This window comes from Oreochromis aureus, linkage group 1, assembly GCF_013358895.1.
Source record: "Oreochromis aureus strain Israel breed Guangdong linkage group 1, ZZ_aureus, whole genome shotgun sequence".
Taxonomy (NCBI): Eukaryota; Metazoa; Chordata; class Actinopteri; order Cichliformes; family Cichlidae; genus Oreochromis; species Oreochromis aureus.
The window spans coordinates 37626707-37645344 of NC_052942.1; the positions used below are offsets into that span (position 1 = coordinate 37626707).

The following is an 18638-nucleotide window of genomic DNA, read 5'->3' on the forward strand; positions in this document are numbered from 1 at the left end:
AGACAACCGCAGACTCAGGAGAAGAACTTGTGAGCCAAGATTCAGAGATACCCAAAATAGAAATATTGGAATTGCTTAGAATATGTTCCAGTTGCTCATGCTTTGGTAACATACTGCGAATGTTAATGTGTCCACATAGAAGCCCCTTTGGTTTATTTTTAGTGTCCCAGATTACTTTAGCCTGATTAAATGTCTTGCAGATCTTTGTTCCTCTGTAACTTTTAATAGCAGGATTTCTTGTCCTTTTGTTGACAATGCTATGAGCATTTAATGATGAGAAACCCTTTACCGGAGACTGTAGTTTGGGTACAGCAGGTGGGGGCCCAGACAGCCAAGATGGGGGCCCAGGCAGCCGCGTTGGGGGCCAAGGCACCTGAGGTGGAGACCCAGGCAGCCAAGGTGGAAGTCCGAGCAGCCAAGGTGGAGACCCAGGCAGCCGAGGTGGAAGCCCAGCTAGCTGAGATGTAGGTCCAGGCAGCTGAGGTGTAGGCCCAGGCAGCTGAGGTGGAGGTCTGAGCAGCTGAGGTGAAGGCCCAGGCAGCTGAGGTGAAGGCCCAGGCAGCTGAGGTGGAGGCCCAGGCAGCTGAGGTGGAGGCCCACGAAGTTGAGGTGGAGGCCCAGGCAACCACAGTGGAAACCCAGGCAGCTGAGATGGAGGCCCAGGCAGCTGAGGTGGTAACCCAAACAGCAGAAGTGGAGGCCCGGACAACAGGGGGGTAAACACTATTAGCTGCAGGTGTAGCCTTACTAACTGGGACGGTGGTTGGAGCACAGTTAGTTGAGGTGGAAAGCAATGCAGAGATAGCTGTGCCCATAGGCTAACTAGGCTAATTAGTTGTAGCCAGTCCAAATCACTGATGTTTGAATAAGGTCCAGGATTTAGTTCTAGTTCTCTGAAAGTTTATGCAAATTTTTTATACACATGAAATTAAGTAAAAACTAAATTAAATCAAGAACAGTTTTGATATTTAAACTATGATATACCATTTGATAATGATACTGAACTAAACTGGTATTATACCTTTAGATTGCCTATAAGTTGTAAAATGTCCATAGAGTAAAGGTAAAATTCTGTATAACTTCAAAAATATGCACAGTTATTCTATAAAAATATTAACCGAATATTTAACCAAAAGGATCATCATTGTGCAGAAAGAATGAAAGGCAGCTATTACTGTTACTATTGACACCATAGCCTTTAGTGATTCACAGTGTGTTTTAATAAGAAATAAACTTCAAAGCAGTCAAATTATAATAAAGCATTGTTCATGCAATCAACATAACAGCTTCTTAAAACACTAAACTAATAGCAGGCGAGTTTAATTTAAAACCAGTATCTCGGCTGTTATACGCAGAAAGTTGAAATGTAAAAAAAAAGAAAAAAAAACTTAAAAGGGTACATTTTATACCTCTTATATCTGAAAGTGAGTGCACAAGAGACACTTGATGTATTTTGGTCTGGTGGACCACAATTCTGGTGGAAAGAAACTCTTTCCCACAAAGATTCTATTGTAATAACAAGAAAGCTTCAAACTGAAGTGGAGCTGTTAAAATGTTCACACTTATTATCAGATACAATGGTCATGTATACGTGACCTTGAGAAAAAATTAACGTTTCTAGGTTCATATTACATTACACATTCCAACAGCACACAAATAGGAAATTCTTGGGGTATTGGTAGTTGTGTGTAAGCTAGGTGCTTGTGCTACGTGTTTCACTGCTTGTTTTAGTAACTGAGGTTTTAGCCTTTCTCAGTGACATCATAAACCACAGGAAGATGAAGAAACCTGCATGGCACAAGGAAGAGAGAGAGAGACAAATGTTTACACTGTGTACAGGAGATGCAATGAGGATGCTGATTTGAAAATGAAAGCAGTAAATGAACTATGTGTCACAATCTGCAGCATGTGCAGATTGTAAGTTGGGAAGGATCCAAACACAGATATGTGGAGACAGTGGTTGAAACTCAAAGGTAGTCATTGATTTAATAAAGACTGGTTTTCAGGAGTACAAAGGGAAACTGAAATCTCTAGATCTAGAATTTAGAAAAATACACTCATTAAAACATAAAGCTAAGGCGATACACAAGACTAGTGGATGAGTGTCTGTTTGCGGGGTGGGGAACTGGGAAGGGAGAAATGGAAATACATGCTCTAACAAAGGAACAGGGGAGACAGCGATGACGTATGTGCTAAGTGGTGATTAGATTTGCATTTTGATTTTTTTTCAGCGGGAATAAATTACACTGTCAAATTCAAAGCTCGTTGTTTAGTCTTGAAAGTTCCTGATAAATTGTCTTGATGCATTCTCAATAATCCAAGTAAGTAAATCTCCAAAAGTTGATGCCTGTTACCCACCAGCTGACCGCATAGCTGGACTGGCCATTGGGCATACCGGGCATTTGACCTGTGGGCCGATGTTGATTTTTCATTTTTATGTTTGGTTGTTGATTTGTTTTTGTAATGGTATAAACAATGAAAAGTGGTGGATTAGCCAATTGGTCATGATCAACTGTGGGCTGGACAATACAATTACAATACATCTGTATTGAGGGGAAAAGGAACGCGATTGATCCCGTACTTCAGCTAGAATGAAAAAAAGACACAACAAGACAGTGTACATCACTGTCACAACAGCGTTTGTTTTAGTTCAAAGGCTTTATGGTTTTTCCTATAATACCTGCTGGTGTAATCGGCCGAATTTTTTTGTATTTTCAGCCTTATATATTATGTTTAACCCGAGTGACCACCCGGTCAGCTAGTGGGTAACAGGCATCTCCGAAAACATTAGAGCACTTATGCAAATCTGTGATGTCTTGATAAATCGAGCAGATATTTGAAGTTTACACACAACCATTCTTGCATGAAAATATCTTATTTTAGTTTATTTTGTGACCCAGAAAGAGTAATATTTCAAACTCCGCCACTCTGCGTTCCTCCGCCACTGCCTCGTTTGAGTTTTGGACGAAATGGATTCTGGGATATTGCATTTGGTCATTTCAAGCTGATTGGAGACCAAAACAGCCAATCAGATTTTTTTCCATCCAAGTCTGTGATTGGCTGGCTTTGTGGCACAAATATAACTGTGTACAGAAAGAGTTGAACGCACACAGGCAGAAATGTTGAGAGCGCAAGCAACACATTGTGACCAAGCGCAAAGGCAAAAACTGAGTGAGAGGGGCAGCTATTGTGTGTGTGTGTATGGATAATAGCAAACACTGAAATACATTTTTTGCCTGCAGCAATGAATTTTCTTCACTCAAATTTAGCTTTTCTCCTCAAAATGCAACACTTGCACCTGCAACTGTGCTCAAAATTGTTTTACGTGCGCTCAGAATAGTGGCACGAAAATAACGCCATATTTGTCATCTTCCATATTGAGTTGATTGGTTCAGCTGCCCATTTGCGCATGTGCGAAGGTAAATCTACTTGGAAACATTTCAGGGATTTTGAGTCATTCTGCATTCCAGATGCGTTAATTCCTTAAAAAATTTAATCGTGTTGACCGTGAAGGCGGATTAATTTGCGTTAACGCATCAATTTTGACAGCACTAATTATTATAAAGTAGATATTGAGAAACTTGTGTTTTATCTTTTATTTTTTTGAAATTTCAAATTCTTCTGTGGTTCTCCAAAACATTAAATCACAGCTCTAATGCACAAATGTACTAATGTACTTCCTTTACAAAATGATATAAAAATATTTTCAATAAAAAAAATTAAAAACAACTGAGCTTAACACACAAAATCTTATACAGACCTTGAAATGAGTTCAGGATGCAGAAGAGGTAGAGGCCAACAGTGGTGAGGTAGCCAAAAGAGAAGAAGACCAGGCCCCAGGTAATGCCGAGCAGAGTCATGACTCCCAGCAGGGTACAAATGTTTTTCTTTGCTCTGTCACGGTTGCTCTGCCCAAACTGATTTGGGAAATATACAATGGCGAATGATATTATATACAATCTAAAACAGTTATATAAATATGTTTTAAGAGTCACTACTAACATAAGTATGTGTTTTGTTATTTTTTTTAATAAATGACAACAAAATATAATACAGTGGTTAAAAGAAAACAACAGATCTCAATGAGACGATGGATGTTGTCTTTGGGGATATCTTCCCAGATCTGGATCAGGGCATTACTGAGCTCCTGGACAGTTGAGCTGCAACCTGGCAGCAAACATAAAGTGCTGCCAGCAGACATACCAAAACATAATGTCCCAGAGTTGTTCTATTGAATTTAGGTCAGATAGGTGTGGGGTCAGTAAATGGTATCTGGTGCTTCATCCAACAGTAACTGGCTGCTGAATACTCTTGCCAACCGAGGTCAGCAATTGTCATGCACCAGGAGGAACCCAGGACCCACTGATCCAATTTAGGGTCTGACAATGGGACCAAGGATTTCATCCTTATACCTAATGAAAGTCAGGGTTCCTGTTGTTCATTTCATCAACATCAAAGCAGCTGAAACTGAACTCCCTCTGCTACTTAACTGATCAGTTCAATATCCCAGAAGTTCACATCATCAAACTCTGATTAAGAAATGTTCCTTTATTTTTCTGAGATTTTACTTGCTCTTAAAAACTAACAAACAACCCAACCTACAGTCTAACCTTTAAAAGGAACCTCTATACATTAAATAAAAATGAACAATAGTGATGATGAGGAATAGTCTTTATTTTTCTTGTTAAATAGACACATTTCTTGATGTTTTTTGAGTTTTCACAGAACATATTGACAGAGAAAACGTCAATTTTAATAGCAACACAAAACTGCCCGTACCTCTGTGCTTTTGCGTAGAATCCAAACACGTCTGATTGTCGCTCCTAACATGAACATATTAAAGAGGAACACCAAGCTGAACGGTCCCAATGTAGTCCCCATCTTTACAGTGTTATTGGTTATATAGCATCTAAAAAAAAAAGGGAGTTTAGGTGATCCATGTTTTAGTCTCTCACACTGTGAAATTAAAAAGTACATTCTGTACTTCATAGAGATGTTACTGCAGATGATTTAGATACATGTGGTTAAATATACCAGAAACTACTCAGTATTTTAATTTTGGCAAGTTAGATGCTTGGTGAAACTGTGTTTGCTACCTAACGTTTATGTTACGTTTATGACAAAGGACTACAGTGTGAACATGAAGAGACACAGAAAGTATGATGCATATAGCAGCATTTTATGAATAAATATGAATTACATTGCAGTGTTGTTGGAGTTAGACGTGTCCAAAGGGACATGGCCATAAAAGCCTCTGTCTATGATCACCACCACTGACACAATGACTGCAGGAACACCTGAAACACAAGAACTGAACACTTATTCAGATGATGATAATAACAGCTTCTTGCTTAAATTATTCCACTCACCCCATCCCACCACGCTGAGTTTGAGCAGATATCTCTTGATGTAGATGTTGAAGACTTTGACTAAGAGAAGGTAGAGGTGGAATCCCTCTAAGGTCATCCAGGTAAAAGTGGCCAGCAGAGAGTAGTGAAGGGCAAGAGCCATGTATAAACAGAGCCCAGCGGAGGACACTGCTGCTATGGTGGAACTTAGCAGGAAATGCAGGTTGAGGAGGATCAGTGCAATCACAAGGTTGATGTGGACCCTCATAGAAACATCTTCTCTTACTTTTCTGGAAAATGCAGTAGATACGATTCATGGTTAAGTGACAACTTACAAGCAGATTATTTGGTCATATTTTCTTGGTAAAAATGGGAAAATCCAGTAAGAAAGAAAGAATGGATAATCTAAATAAAGGAAAGAGAATGAAGAATAAAGATAATGCAGATGAGAAACAGTGGCATAAGAGAAAAAGATTAGAATAATGAAAAAAGACAAAAAAGGATAACTAATTGACAAAAAGTCAGGCGAGACTGGATAATGAGAGCAGATGCTGAAGAGTTGATGGGAGCAGGACAGGAGGATGCTACTAGAAATAGGGAGGATTAAATTTTGAAGGATGTCATCAAGCAGAAAACAGATAATTACCTATTTGTGATGAAGAGCAAAACAGTGATGACCAGGGTAAAAAGAGAGAGACTGCAGCCAATCAGAGTGATGTATGTTAAAATCTCCTGGTCTTTAGGTGATGGCGAAGCAGCCACCTGTGCAGAAAACACACTTTCACATTATTTTGCATCATCTCCATTGTGAGTTAATATTCAAAAGAAAAAGACACACAAACAATGAAGAGCTGATGTAGATTAGAAAAAAAATGATACAGATAAGATGGGGACAAATCAATGAACATATGAACAGTGGATGAGCACAGATGGCACTAACAGAGGAATAAAGACTGCACTCATGAGATGTAAAGGGAGCATTTGTAGCAGGAAAAGATGACTGTGTGGAGATTTTGTTGTGGCATATTGTGGTACAGTTCAAAGACATCTTTCTATTTTAAAACAGCATGCAGTAATATCAGTATCATGAAAGTCTTAAGCGCCCCTCATTTCTTTATATTTAGTTTCTAAGGATTCTTCTTATAATTCTTTTTAAATTAAACTGTATCTTTGTTAGTAGCAGCTTGTTGCAAAAGCCATCAAGTTAAACCTATGAAAAATGGCAAAAGTAACACAGGTTTAAGGGCATTGAAATAGTATATTTGCACCAACAAACTGATTCCCAACAACCTATTAGCAAAAAGCATGGCATATCTCAGCATGGTGTGGTGCATCCTTAAAAGAGGAACTTGGACTGAAGAAGAAGCAGCAGGCCATTATGTGAAAATAATGTCCTTAAGAAGTAGAACAAAAAAAAGAGGAAAGACCTGACACAGGACATGACAGATGCTTCTTGCCCTTCAGTTGATCCTTCAGTTTCCAAAAGTGTCATAAGAAATGGTCTGAGTGGATGGATGGCTGTCAAGAAGCTTGTAAGCATAGCTTGTAAGAACTGAACTAAAATCAGTGGTAAACTTTCTGATGATGTGATGACATTTTTTGGTTCAATTGTTTTTGAAATGTAGGATGTCAGGAGAGAGGTACAACAGTGAGTGTCTGCAGCTGTCTGTAAGACACAGCGGGGCCTCTGTCATGTTTACACTTCAGCCAGTGGTGTTGTGAATCGTAACAAAGCTGATGTAATTATGAACACAGTAAAGGTACTGTCAGATTTTGATCAACCATGCAATACCATCTGCTGACTGTTTTGTATTTCAGCATGAACTCCAAGATACTATTACTACAGTTAAAGAGTACCTAGATAGAAAAAAAAACACAGCATTATTGAAGCATTATTATAGAATCATCCTGATACAGAGTGTAGCAAAAGGACATCCAAAACAGCTTTGAATGTCCTTCAAGAAGATATTTTTTGAAAACCTGAGGACTGTAATGTTTTATTCATCTATGAATAAAACATTTAGAATTGCTCGTTGTGCTAGCTTCTGCTAACTGTTTATTTCTAGACTTTCCTGCTTTCTTCTATTGTCTTATCCATTCCTGAGCGCCCCCTGTGGGCAGCTTATTTAATAGCAACTATTACTAGAAAGTTTGAGTTTAGGCTGAAGGCGTTTTTGAAAAATGTTTTAGCCCAGATGGGTCAGGAACCATACAGAGCCACTTCTGTGATTTTGATCTACAACATGAAAATGTAAAGAAAAGAGAGAGAAATACTGTAATATCCTTAAAACACTTCAGGGTTGAAATGTTGACTTTCCAAGTTTTTCAGTAAATCCCTATTAAAGGGTTAAAAAATCGAAATCAAAATCAAATCAAAGTTTTATTTACCACTGGACTTCTTATGATTAACTTTACAATTAAACAGATTACATTCAGAGAAACACATTTACCTCTCCCACACACAGTGTGTCACTACCTGGGAAACAAGTCACAGAACAAAATTTTATCAAAGCATTAGAACCACTAAACTAAGTTAATGCTGTAAAATCAGCACTGTTAGCTACACACCTGCTAGCTCTTAAGCAGATAATAAAATGGTTGTTGAGATATTGAAAAATGGACGAAGAGAGTTTTCACATTTTATTACTGAGGTGTTTTTTTCATTTTGTTGAGTCTAAAGACATGTAACTCCTGAATTCCACTCTGCATAATGAAAATGTTGACTCCTACCATGAGCACTCCAAAGTATGTGAGGTGGTCACAGGAACAGGTGAGATGATTCTCCTTACGTTTCCATAGGGTGATGCAGCCATCCTCACTAAAATCTGGTGAGTCAAACAAAGAGATCAGTTATGTATAAAATGCTTTTACATCCAGGTCAAATCAGCTCATCTTTGTGATCTTGAAAAAAACACAAACAACAATGACTACAGTTTAAAAAATAAATATTCATGTTAGACACTAATGATGATGTGAAGCTTGGTTACTCACTGTGTGTGGAGAAGTTAAAGAAGTGGCATGAGGGCTTTTGGGTTTCCTATGAAAGAAAAATCTTTAAAATGCTTTCATTATACATAATTTTTGAGAATTTTGTGGAACAAAATAAAAATAAATGTATTTAATAATATAATGTTAACAGGCAAAACTGGATTACATGTCAAAATTCAGAAGCAGTTACATTTATTTCCTTGGTAAGGTTGATGGTGATGTTGACACTCTCCTTTAGTCCTGATATCTTCCTGCCCTGCACACTCAGGCCAACCAGTGCTCGATCATACACATCATATGGGGATCCTAAAATATTCTTCAGTATAACACACATTCATTAATTGGTTTTCACGGGAAAGATTAATGTAAGCTCTGTTGTCTATTCTGAAATGTAATATTATCTGCATCGTTTTTAAAAGTTTTGATTTTTCCCTTTAGCACAAACCTTCCTACATAAAACTGTACATTAAGTGGATTTGCTGTATTCACCTTTTGAGGATTATTGCAAAGAGCTGAAGAGGATCTCTTTCTGCACAGCTGTGTTTGAATATAGCACTTCCTGTTTTGTATTGATGTGTCTGCAGAAATGACGTGCAGAAATCCAGCAGATTCCAAATACATCCTTGGTAAAACCAATTATTTATAATAATATTTATGTGGTCTTAACATAAACATACAGTAAAAGCAACTCAGATGATCCCTTTAAACTCTGTTGCTCTAATAATACAATAATTTTTACATACACTACCAGTCAAAAGTTTGGACACACCTTCTCATTTAATGTTTTTTCTTTATTTTCATGACTATTAACATTGTAGGTTCTCACTGAAGCCATCAAAACTATGAATGAACATATGAAATGATGTTGCTGCAGGATCCTGTGGTAGCCATTAGGGGTGGGTTTTGATAATCGATTTTCCGATTAAAATCTATTTTAGCTTGATTAAAGCAATATTGAATCGATTTTTAAATATAAATTTATTTTGCCTGAAATGCCAGAATCTGAGGTTAAACATCACAAAACTATTTCAACAATCACTAAACACCTAAAATAGTAAATGAGAGCAGGTAATCCTCAGTTTATCCTCATTTACTTTGACACAAAGACATCTGCTGTGATGCTTACACCTCAGATGAAGTCTCACAAGTGTCAGTACTGATAAATGATTCGAATCGAATCATGGATTGAATCAAATCGGGACCTTGTGAATCGGAATTGAATCGATTCTAGAAATCAGAGACGATACCCAGCCCTAGTAGCCATGCTGGTTCACTGTGAATTTTGAATAATTGCCAAACAGTGTCACCACCAAAGTATCCCCACACCATCACACTGCAGATTTCCACTGGTTCAACTTGTGTTTCTTGGCCCAAACAATTCTTTTCTGGTTGTTGATTTTACTTAGAATTGGTTTCATAAAAGCTATTTGGTTATAAAGGCCTGATTAGTCTCCTCTGAACAGTTGATGAAGAAATGTGTCTGCTACTGGAACTCTGTGTGGGATTTATCTGGGCTCTAGTCTGAGTTGCTGTTAACTTGCAAGGTTGGTGGATAAATTTATTCTCAGCAGCAGAGGTGACTCTTGGTCTTCCTTTCCTGGGGCGGCCCTGATGTGAGTCAGTTTCATCATAGCAGTTAATGGTTTTAACAAATGCACTTGGGAACTACTTGGGGACTGTTATTATGGCCCTTGCCATATTTTGGATCATGGTGTCTGGATTTTGTTCCATGTGTGTGTCCTGTGCCTTTAAGTGTCTCTGCAGGTCCTTCTTGATTGGAGAGCTGGCAGCTGCTAATTGGTTTCCATAATCAAGTGGCTGTTTCAAAAACCCTCTCCAGCAGTTGTCCCCTGGCAGTAACTGACAACAGCAGCAGACCTGCCCTTGGCCTCCAAACCATCTGTGACAAATTTTTGCGTCACAGAATCGTTAGGTTTTGTATATAGTGTGTAGTTTCACTTTTAAATAACCAGTGAAGCAGGGAGTTAGGGGTTGCGCTTTTGTTTGTACTTCTGCACAACACAACTGACGGTCCCAACCGTATTAAGAAGGCAAGAAATTCCACAGATGAACCCTGACTAGGCACACCTGTGAAGTGAAAACAATTTCATGACTACATCATGAAGCTCATTAAGAGAAGGCCAAGGGTTTGCAGCGCTGTCAACAAAGCAAAGGGTGGCTACTTTCAGGAATCAGTTATTTATCTATTCTTTCTATTCAATTCTTTCTTTGCTACATAATTCCACATACCTTTCTTCATATATTTGATGTCTTCAGTATGTATCTACAATGTAGAAAGTTGTAAAAATAAACAATTAAATGAGAAGGTGTGGCCAAACTTTTTATTTGTAGGAGTGGTAGGAAATTTGTGTCCTTTGGAGTTCTTTTAATGTTGCTCCAAAAAGCAGCAACATTTAAATTATTGTGAGTCTATGCTCTCCAAATAAAGTCACTGCGCTCCTATACTGAAATCTACTGATACATTTCAAGCATAAGTTGCCCTAATTCATATTTTTTGGTAATGGAAAACTTGTGGCAAATAAGTGCAATATCTTTAATTGCACTGCAATGAGACATATGTTTAATTTTTCAATTTCTCTGCAATAGAAATCGTATAACTGGGGCTACATTTCTTGGAGAGTTTAGGCTGCGTATATGGTTGCATAGTGGTATACATGCCCCCCTGTCAAAGTTGGTTGCCCATGTAGTTCATATGGTCTGCTGCTGACCCTGCTTAAGAGTGATTTTAAACACATGGATTCATCAAGGTGTGAGATAAAGTTTTCTTAAAGTAAAATAATAGATTTTTAAAAAATAGTCTTACTGGGCTAAAAAAAATAACTAAGAAGTTCAACACTGTAAAATCTAAGCACACACAAAAATTAATAATATTATATAATATAAAGGTATACTCCCTGACCTGGTTTGTTTCAGGCCACTTAATCATGAGGAACACAATCTTTTTGCCCAGTTCAGGTTTCAGTTCACTCGGCAGGTGAACACTCACTGTGCTGCTGAGAGGAGGGTTGTATGATATTTCCTATATTATCGGCACAATGCCAAAACAAGAAAAGAAACATTGCATATGAATACCTTTAATAACACAATGAAACTCTCAACACAGGCTAATGGATAATTTCGTGTTGCGGAAAAAACTAAAATTATGATCTGACAGTGATGATTAGGGAAATGGTTAAACTTAATTTACCATACACCTAAATGTGTATGCTCAATTACATGGGAAACCATCGCTGCTGTTGATATTTTAGCGAAAATGATGAGAAACTTGTAGAAATATAGGACAGGTCATTAAGATTCATAGTGTGTGAACTGTGAAGTTCTTAGCATTGGTAATGAATATACTTTAATATAATAGTATATTATATATGAATATACTTACTATAACTTGGGTCAAAAGCAATCAAAATACATGTATACTGTTTGTATCCTATTGATTTTCCAATTTCTTTGCAGAGATAATGCACATTTTAATATAAGAAGAATTCATCATCAGAATACCAAAGCCTGTATGCAGATCATTTTAAAGTAGGTCACTTATGCTGCTAAAAATCTACCAGCAAGTTAAAATATAAGCGTCACAGTAATTTTCTGAAATCCATAATTTTAAATACCCTTTTATTACTGGCATAAATGTTGAGGCCTTCGAAGGTATTATTGGGTTTATACTGGAGAGCAACAACATTGTCAAAACTCATTGATGAATTAGTTCCATTTATTTCTTCTTCCTCTAGAACCTCTTGTAGGCTCTTCATGGCCCTTGTGGAAAAAGACAAAAAAAACATTAGCATTTTGATGTGATCCCTCATTAATTACATATTATATATACCTTAAAATATCAACTGTCTGTTGTTGCTCCTATATAGATATTTGATCAAAGAGTTTTTGCAAATATAAAAATTTAAGAGATTAATATTTAGAATGAAAATGTTTACTCAATATGCTCATTGTAGTTTCCATTTTTCAAAATGTTGTCTACATGCGACCCACAGCATCTGCCTGTAAATTACAATAAAGGATCAAATACACATTTTCACTACATTCAAGCTATTAATAGTTGTAGAAAATGTACCTGAGCGGGTTTCACCTGTAAACTGATACATTCCTAATTACTGTATTATCCAACCACAAAGATGTGTGGGTGAGACACTTAACCTGAAGTATTAAAAACAATAGATGTATGTCAATATTACAGCATCTTACCATTTGTGTTACAATGCTTCTTGCAGGAACCCTGACCCCCTGAATTTCCAACCGATATTTGACAAGGACATGCAGAGTGTTGGCGTGACAGAAAAAACATCAGCCACCATAGAATCCACCACTTCATCCTGTGACAAGCATAAAATTAATTTGAAACAGTATCTGTGCTTTACAAGCAATCATGGGCTATGGAAGAAGTTGGTTCTTTGTCAAAGCAAATACTGCCTGATGAGCTTTAAGTTTTTGACTTTTGAATTTAAGAGTCAAATTTGTGTGAATTCTGTGGGTTCTAACAGCCTAGAGTCTATGAAGAGTACAGTTGTTACTAGACTTTCTTGGGAAAAACACATTAAATCTTAAGCTGTACTGATGTGACAAGAGCAACAGCTGCTTCACTAAGGGGTCGCCACAGTGGATCATCTTCCTTCCTCTCAACCAAACCGTAATATCCTCCTCTGTCACATCAACCCCCTGCATACCCTACTACCATCTTCTCTTTCACAACTTTCCTTCTGCCACAAATCACCACTGACCCTCGGTTCCACCTACTCCAGCCTGCCTGCACACTGTTCTTCACCTTTCTTGTGCACTGTTGCTTTGAATGGTTGACCGGGTATTTAAACTCATCTAGCTTCACTACCTTTTCTATTTGGATCTTCACTGTTACAGCTGTCTCCATTTCATTCAGACTGTTACTGCAAAAAACACTAGCTGGCAGTCAGGACTTGCACGTCCCTTTAAAAGTTGAAATAAACCACAAAAGTCGTAGCTGAAAATAAACACACATTTATTCCCAGTTCGTCACAGGCTTGAACCTAAAGGACTTGTTGCGTTTTTCTCTGTATGTATTTTTGTAGGGTCTAGCTTAAGATATAAAGCATCTTGAGACGACGCTGTATAAATATGTTTATTGAGTTTATTGTACTTGGCCCCAAAAATCTTACAGGTAGAGTTACAGATACTAACTCTGGATGGCATTACTTTTACCTACAGAAACACCGTGAGGGATTTGAGTCATTTTTGACCAGGAAACGTCCTTATCGGTTTGTTAAATGATATTGTATGAACCGTGCTTCCAGGTCCAAACTAAACTGCATTTATTTAGGCTGTTGTGTTTTTAACACTTTAATGCTTTTTATCGAGGCCCTAAAAAAAGTCTGTGATCACCGTCGGCCCCTCTTGGTTTTTATTTCCACTATTCACCGGCAGCATGTTTTAAGGCTCCGTTTTTAAAACCTTACAACGTAACTACAGCCCAGCCCATGCAGCAGCATAATTATGACTAACCTCTGATTGTGGATGGATTATCTCAGTTCTCCTGCCTGAAGTTCGGTCCGTTTACAGCATGTTATTCCTGCCATGCAATTGCATTTGTCCCCAACCATCGGGAACCCTCATGTTAACTTTTGTCGAGTGGAAAAAAGTTAGCTTTCATCCTCCAGCTTCACTGTGTTTATATTATACTAATCATAGCTGTGTAGCTAGCCACCACGTAGCACATCATTACCAGAAATCCCCAAGTCAGAACATGGTATATCATCTTTAGATGGAAAATACCGAGCTAACTCCCCGTTAATGTCTAACTCCGTTAAACTTCATAACTCCCTTTTTCATGGATGCCTGGATGTTAAACCTAATTGTTACACCTGGTAGAGCAGCCACAATGATCATTTTACTAAGGATTAAAGAATTTAGACAGCTTTTAACTCTGATGCTGCACCATTTGTTTGACTTTGTGACCTGAAGAGGAGTTTGGACCCAGAAAGCGGTGATGAGGTCAGACTTAAAGAGTGGATATGCACACACTAAACAAATGATTATTGGGATGTACTCTGTTGTGTTATTGTAGGTTCTACCTTACACCTTGAGGCAACTGTTTACGTGATTTGGCGCTGTATAAATAAAATTAAATTGATTTGAATTCCCTCATTTCCAAACTAATTGACCTCAATTCTACGTGCCAGTAACAGAATACAAACCAGCAGAGCACACAGCTAGAGAGATGAGAGCGATCACAACGCTGGATGGAGGGAGACACAGACAATATACACAAGAAGAAATCAGGCCAGAGAGGAAGCACATGGCTTGCCATAATCTAATTGACGAGCAGGGGAAGCAAAACCGAACATGATGCACACTGGGAAGTGACTATCAAAATAAAACAGGAAGTGACAGGAAGTGACAAGCACAAGCACACTGAGACTAAGGCACATGAACTTGACAGGCCAAAGTAACCACAAAGACAAAACTGACTAAACATGAAAGATAACATAGAAACATAGACTAAGCATGGGGAAAATGGGAGGACAGGAAAAACTTTATAACCAACAGGATCAAAATGAAAACATAACCTAGGCAAAGGTAATATCCAAACTGAAAACTACAACAACGTCAAACAGAATATATCAAGTTCAAAACAGAAAACACTGGGTACAAAACCCAGAATTATCACAGGAAAAGAATTTATTTTTTCTATTTTTAGGGCCCAGGATGTAATTCCTTTTGTGGAATTGTTACCACTTGGTTCATTAACTAAAGTTGGAGTTAACTGAAACTTTTGTGTGTTATGATCATTTGAACTCATACTTGGCTCATACTTGACCTAAACCAAGGTGCACTTACTCAGGACTGGGTTCCATTTAGCTTAATCATTGTAATAATTTTCATTTGAAATGAATTTTTTTTAACCAAAGAAAAGACAATAACATAATAATGAATATGGGTAAATTATGAAAAAATTAACAAACTAAACAAACTAACTATTATTCATCTTCTCTACAAAGCATCTCCAACCTTTCAGGCTCTTTTCCACCTGCTGCACCAGCAAAGATCATAGACTACACTTCTGCCTGACCTCATTCGTCAATCTGTCCATCCATTGACTGCAGAAAACATGACCTAACAAAGCCATTCTGTGTACAAGAATATCATTTATCCTGACTAAAGAAATCCCTATGTTGTGTTTAAATGTTAATTAATTTCAAGTGCTGTAGTTAAGACATTTGCTCTGCTGCTCTGACTGTACAGAAGAATGTATGTCAATGTAGGTTCTCAGTCATCAAGATGGTATTAAGAGCTTGAATCGGAGAAGGATGTTAAGGCATGCAGCAGCTGAACATGAGGCACTGAAACAGAGAAGTGTCACCATGCTGCTCAGTCACTTATTAATGCTATTGTTACTGTTCTTCAGGAGTATTATACTGTCAGAACAACAGCATAGACTCTTCTTTAGCTCCTGTACAGAGCTGAGTAAATATGTGCAAACGGCATTATATTTCTGCCTGTTTCCACATCTGTAAGGACTCTTAATGTTAACACATCAGGTCAGTAAAACTACAAGACACTACAGAAAGCTAACCTTCAAAGTAGGAAAGGAAATGGCCAAAACAAGCCAAATTTTATAGATGCCTCCCACATTGTGCAAATCTTGGTGTAGCAATAATACTACTCCATCCATCCTCTTCCACTTCTCCAATTCAGGGTGCAGGAATTGAACTCAGGACTTTCTTGCTGTGAAGCGACTGTGCTAACCACTGAATTTTAAAATATATTGTAATTTAACATCACATCATAGGTTTGTATGTGTGTAATAAAAATACATATAACACACAGGCAAACACTTTACACCTAAGCATATTAGCAAAGAGATTTGTTTTGTATAGGTATAAAACAATAGTATTGCATCTGTAATATTAGCATCAATACAGAACACTGAATTAGATCTCTGACAGAAAGAGAGCCAAAGTATAGCCTACCTTTGTATGTCGCAGAGTTCCTGTTATAATGATTTGTCTGACAAGAATACAGAGCACAGCTGATGTCACAGCAGAACATAAGCAAATGAAACCCTAAATATATCTGTAGGAAGTTGTTAACGTTTTATGTAAATGACTTTGTGTGGATAAGAAAGAGGAAGCATGAGGTGAGAGAAAACTAAAAATACATTTATCTCTTTTTCTACCGAATCAACACTGAGTGAACAGCAATATAGGCTTACATTCAATCACTGAAAAACAGTGCAAAGTGTACTGGACATTGCACGTACATTCTCTTCAAACGTTCATATTGTTGAGGTTTACTTCTTCTTGACCTCACCAATCCGTTTGATATCCCAGCTGGAGAAGAAGAGTCAGATGAGGCTGCAGTATGGACAGGGGGGACAAATTGTGGCAGGATCAGCCTGATATTATTTGTATCCCACTGTAACTTTACTGTATAAAGAGCTAACATCTCCAAAATATCAGTTAGTCATTATAAGAAGTGTTTGTGAACTAAAAATCAAGAATGTGGGATACTGTTTGTCCGTGATTTGGACAGCCCTGCGCGTGCTCCCGACGCAGGGGAAACAAACTCTGTCGGGGAGACCTACCTTAGCACTTGTGCAGGTCAAGCCAAAAGCTATTTTCTAGTATTTGGCTTGGAAGAAATTTGGTTTGGAAACATATTTGGCAATGCTTCATCTTCTGCTTTGTGTTTGTGTGGGAGCGCCGTCAAAATCCTGTCCATTATGCTAGCAGTGTCCAAGCGTTCCTTTTATTTTATTCATACCGCCCTGCAATAGCTCTGGGCCCTCCAACTTTGAGAACCTCTGAGTTAGACGATGGGACCTGACAAGAGAGCTCTGCTGCACGGAGCGATGCAGATGGAAAGCTGCACAAGTAAGGAACATTATAAAAAAAATCAGTCAGATGTCCATAACACTGTGTGCTTCAGGTCCTTCATACACAATTTATTTTTTACATTGTAAATTATTAACATATTTTCACATTTTTTTTAATAGTGAATGAGATCTCCTTTCCCCTGTGGCAACAAAATGCGGGACTCTGATGCCAGACCAGAAACAAGATTATGATGGGAGATGTATGAACCTGGTATTGTTATCATGTGAACTTGAATTCAAGTCATGAGCCCAAGTTACAATTTGATTTATAGACCAACCATATATTTATTGACTTTGTGTTTGTTGCACTTCATGTTTCAAATTTCTCAAAGCACTAAACCAGTGGAGAGTGAGTTACATTTAAAACCAAGAGAAAACTGGACATGCAACTTCAAGGAGAAACATAGTAAGGATTTTTCTGGATGGGAGTTGATGCACAAGAAGGTATTTGATCTATTCTCTCTCTTCCAGTCACTCTCTTGAATCAATTTTTACTCTCAGAAGTTTCATGAAATGACAAAAGTTCAAATGTGTGGCCATCCTATGTAAGCAGTTCTTGGAATGATAAGATTTATATGAATAAGAAATTTTCATATAAAACAGCATAACTGAAAATTTTTATACTATCTCATTTATTTGCGATGTAATGGGTGTATTAAAAAAATCATTTATATTTCACCAAAGATCCATGCTCTAGTGTTATTTTGGTTTGTCAGTATTGTTTATGTACATGTGTATGTGTATATATTTATTTTCTGTGTTTAATTTTTGGGAGCTTTTACTTTGTGTGACCTTTGACTTCTCATGAAGTCACTTCATGTAGTTGCGCTATTCTCCTCAGTCGCCTGGAGGCCCTGCTGAGGAGAGGTGAGCGTAAGCTAGTGTTCCTGGTTACAGAGCGATTACGCACAGTTAAAGTAAACAATAGTGATTCAAAGATTGCTTGTTCCCTTTATGCATTTTGTCTCACAATGTTGTTAAATGTTTTAGTGTGAACTGTTGTTTCCCTGTCGAGTACAGGACTTTATTGTAACATGCTAATCTGCTGATCCCACTAATCCCAGTAATATGAAGTCGCTGTACTGAGTTTGTTTTTATTTTTCAACAGGTATGTGAGCTCCCTCTTTTTTGTGTCATGTATATTGGTTATATCTTTTGTTGGTTTGTAGTTCTTTTTGTAATCCATGTTCACTGTTTCATCCTATTGTTATATATATGTATATATATATATGTATGTATACATATATCACTAAAAAATATATAAAATTGCCATTGATGAGGAAATTGTTGCTGTATGGTCTAGTGATGGGAATTCCGGGTCTTTTTAGAGAACCGGCTCTGTCGGCTCCCAACCGGCTCTTCAGGTTGTTTTGTTGCTTTAATTAATTTATTATCAACAACAATATAAAATTATGCAAGAA

The 18638-nt window shown here is 37.6% G+C and overlaps 1 protein-coding gene across 1 annotated transcript; it reads right to left on the reverse strand.

Annotated features, from left to right (window-relative positions):
* Window positions 1-1205: 1205 nt before the first annotated feature.
* On the reverse strand, window positions 1206-12497 carry LOC120441080 (adhesion G-protein coupled receptor G1-like). Its single transcript, XM_039614766.1, has 12 exons — window positions 12290-12497; window positions 11969-12113; window positions 11257-11376; window positions 8527-8652; window positions 8340-8385; window positions 8079-8173; window positions 5995-6110; window positions 5370-5638; window positions 5201-5297; window positions 4780-4909; window positions 3761-3917; window positions 1206-1788 (listed from the first exon to the last, which is right to left on the reverse strand). The coding sequence occupies exons 2-12, from the start codon at window positions 12107-12109 to the stop codon at window positions 1694-1696; spliced, it is 1392 nt and encodes a 463-aa protein (XP_039470700.1). The 5' UTR covers window positions 12110-12113; window positions 12290-12497; the 3' UTR covers window positions 1206-1693.
* Window positions 12498-18638: the final 6141 nt, after the last annotated feature.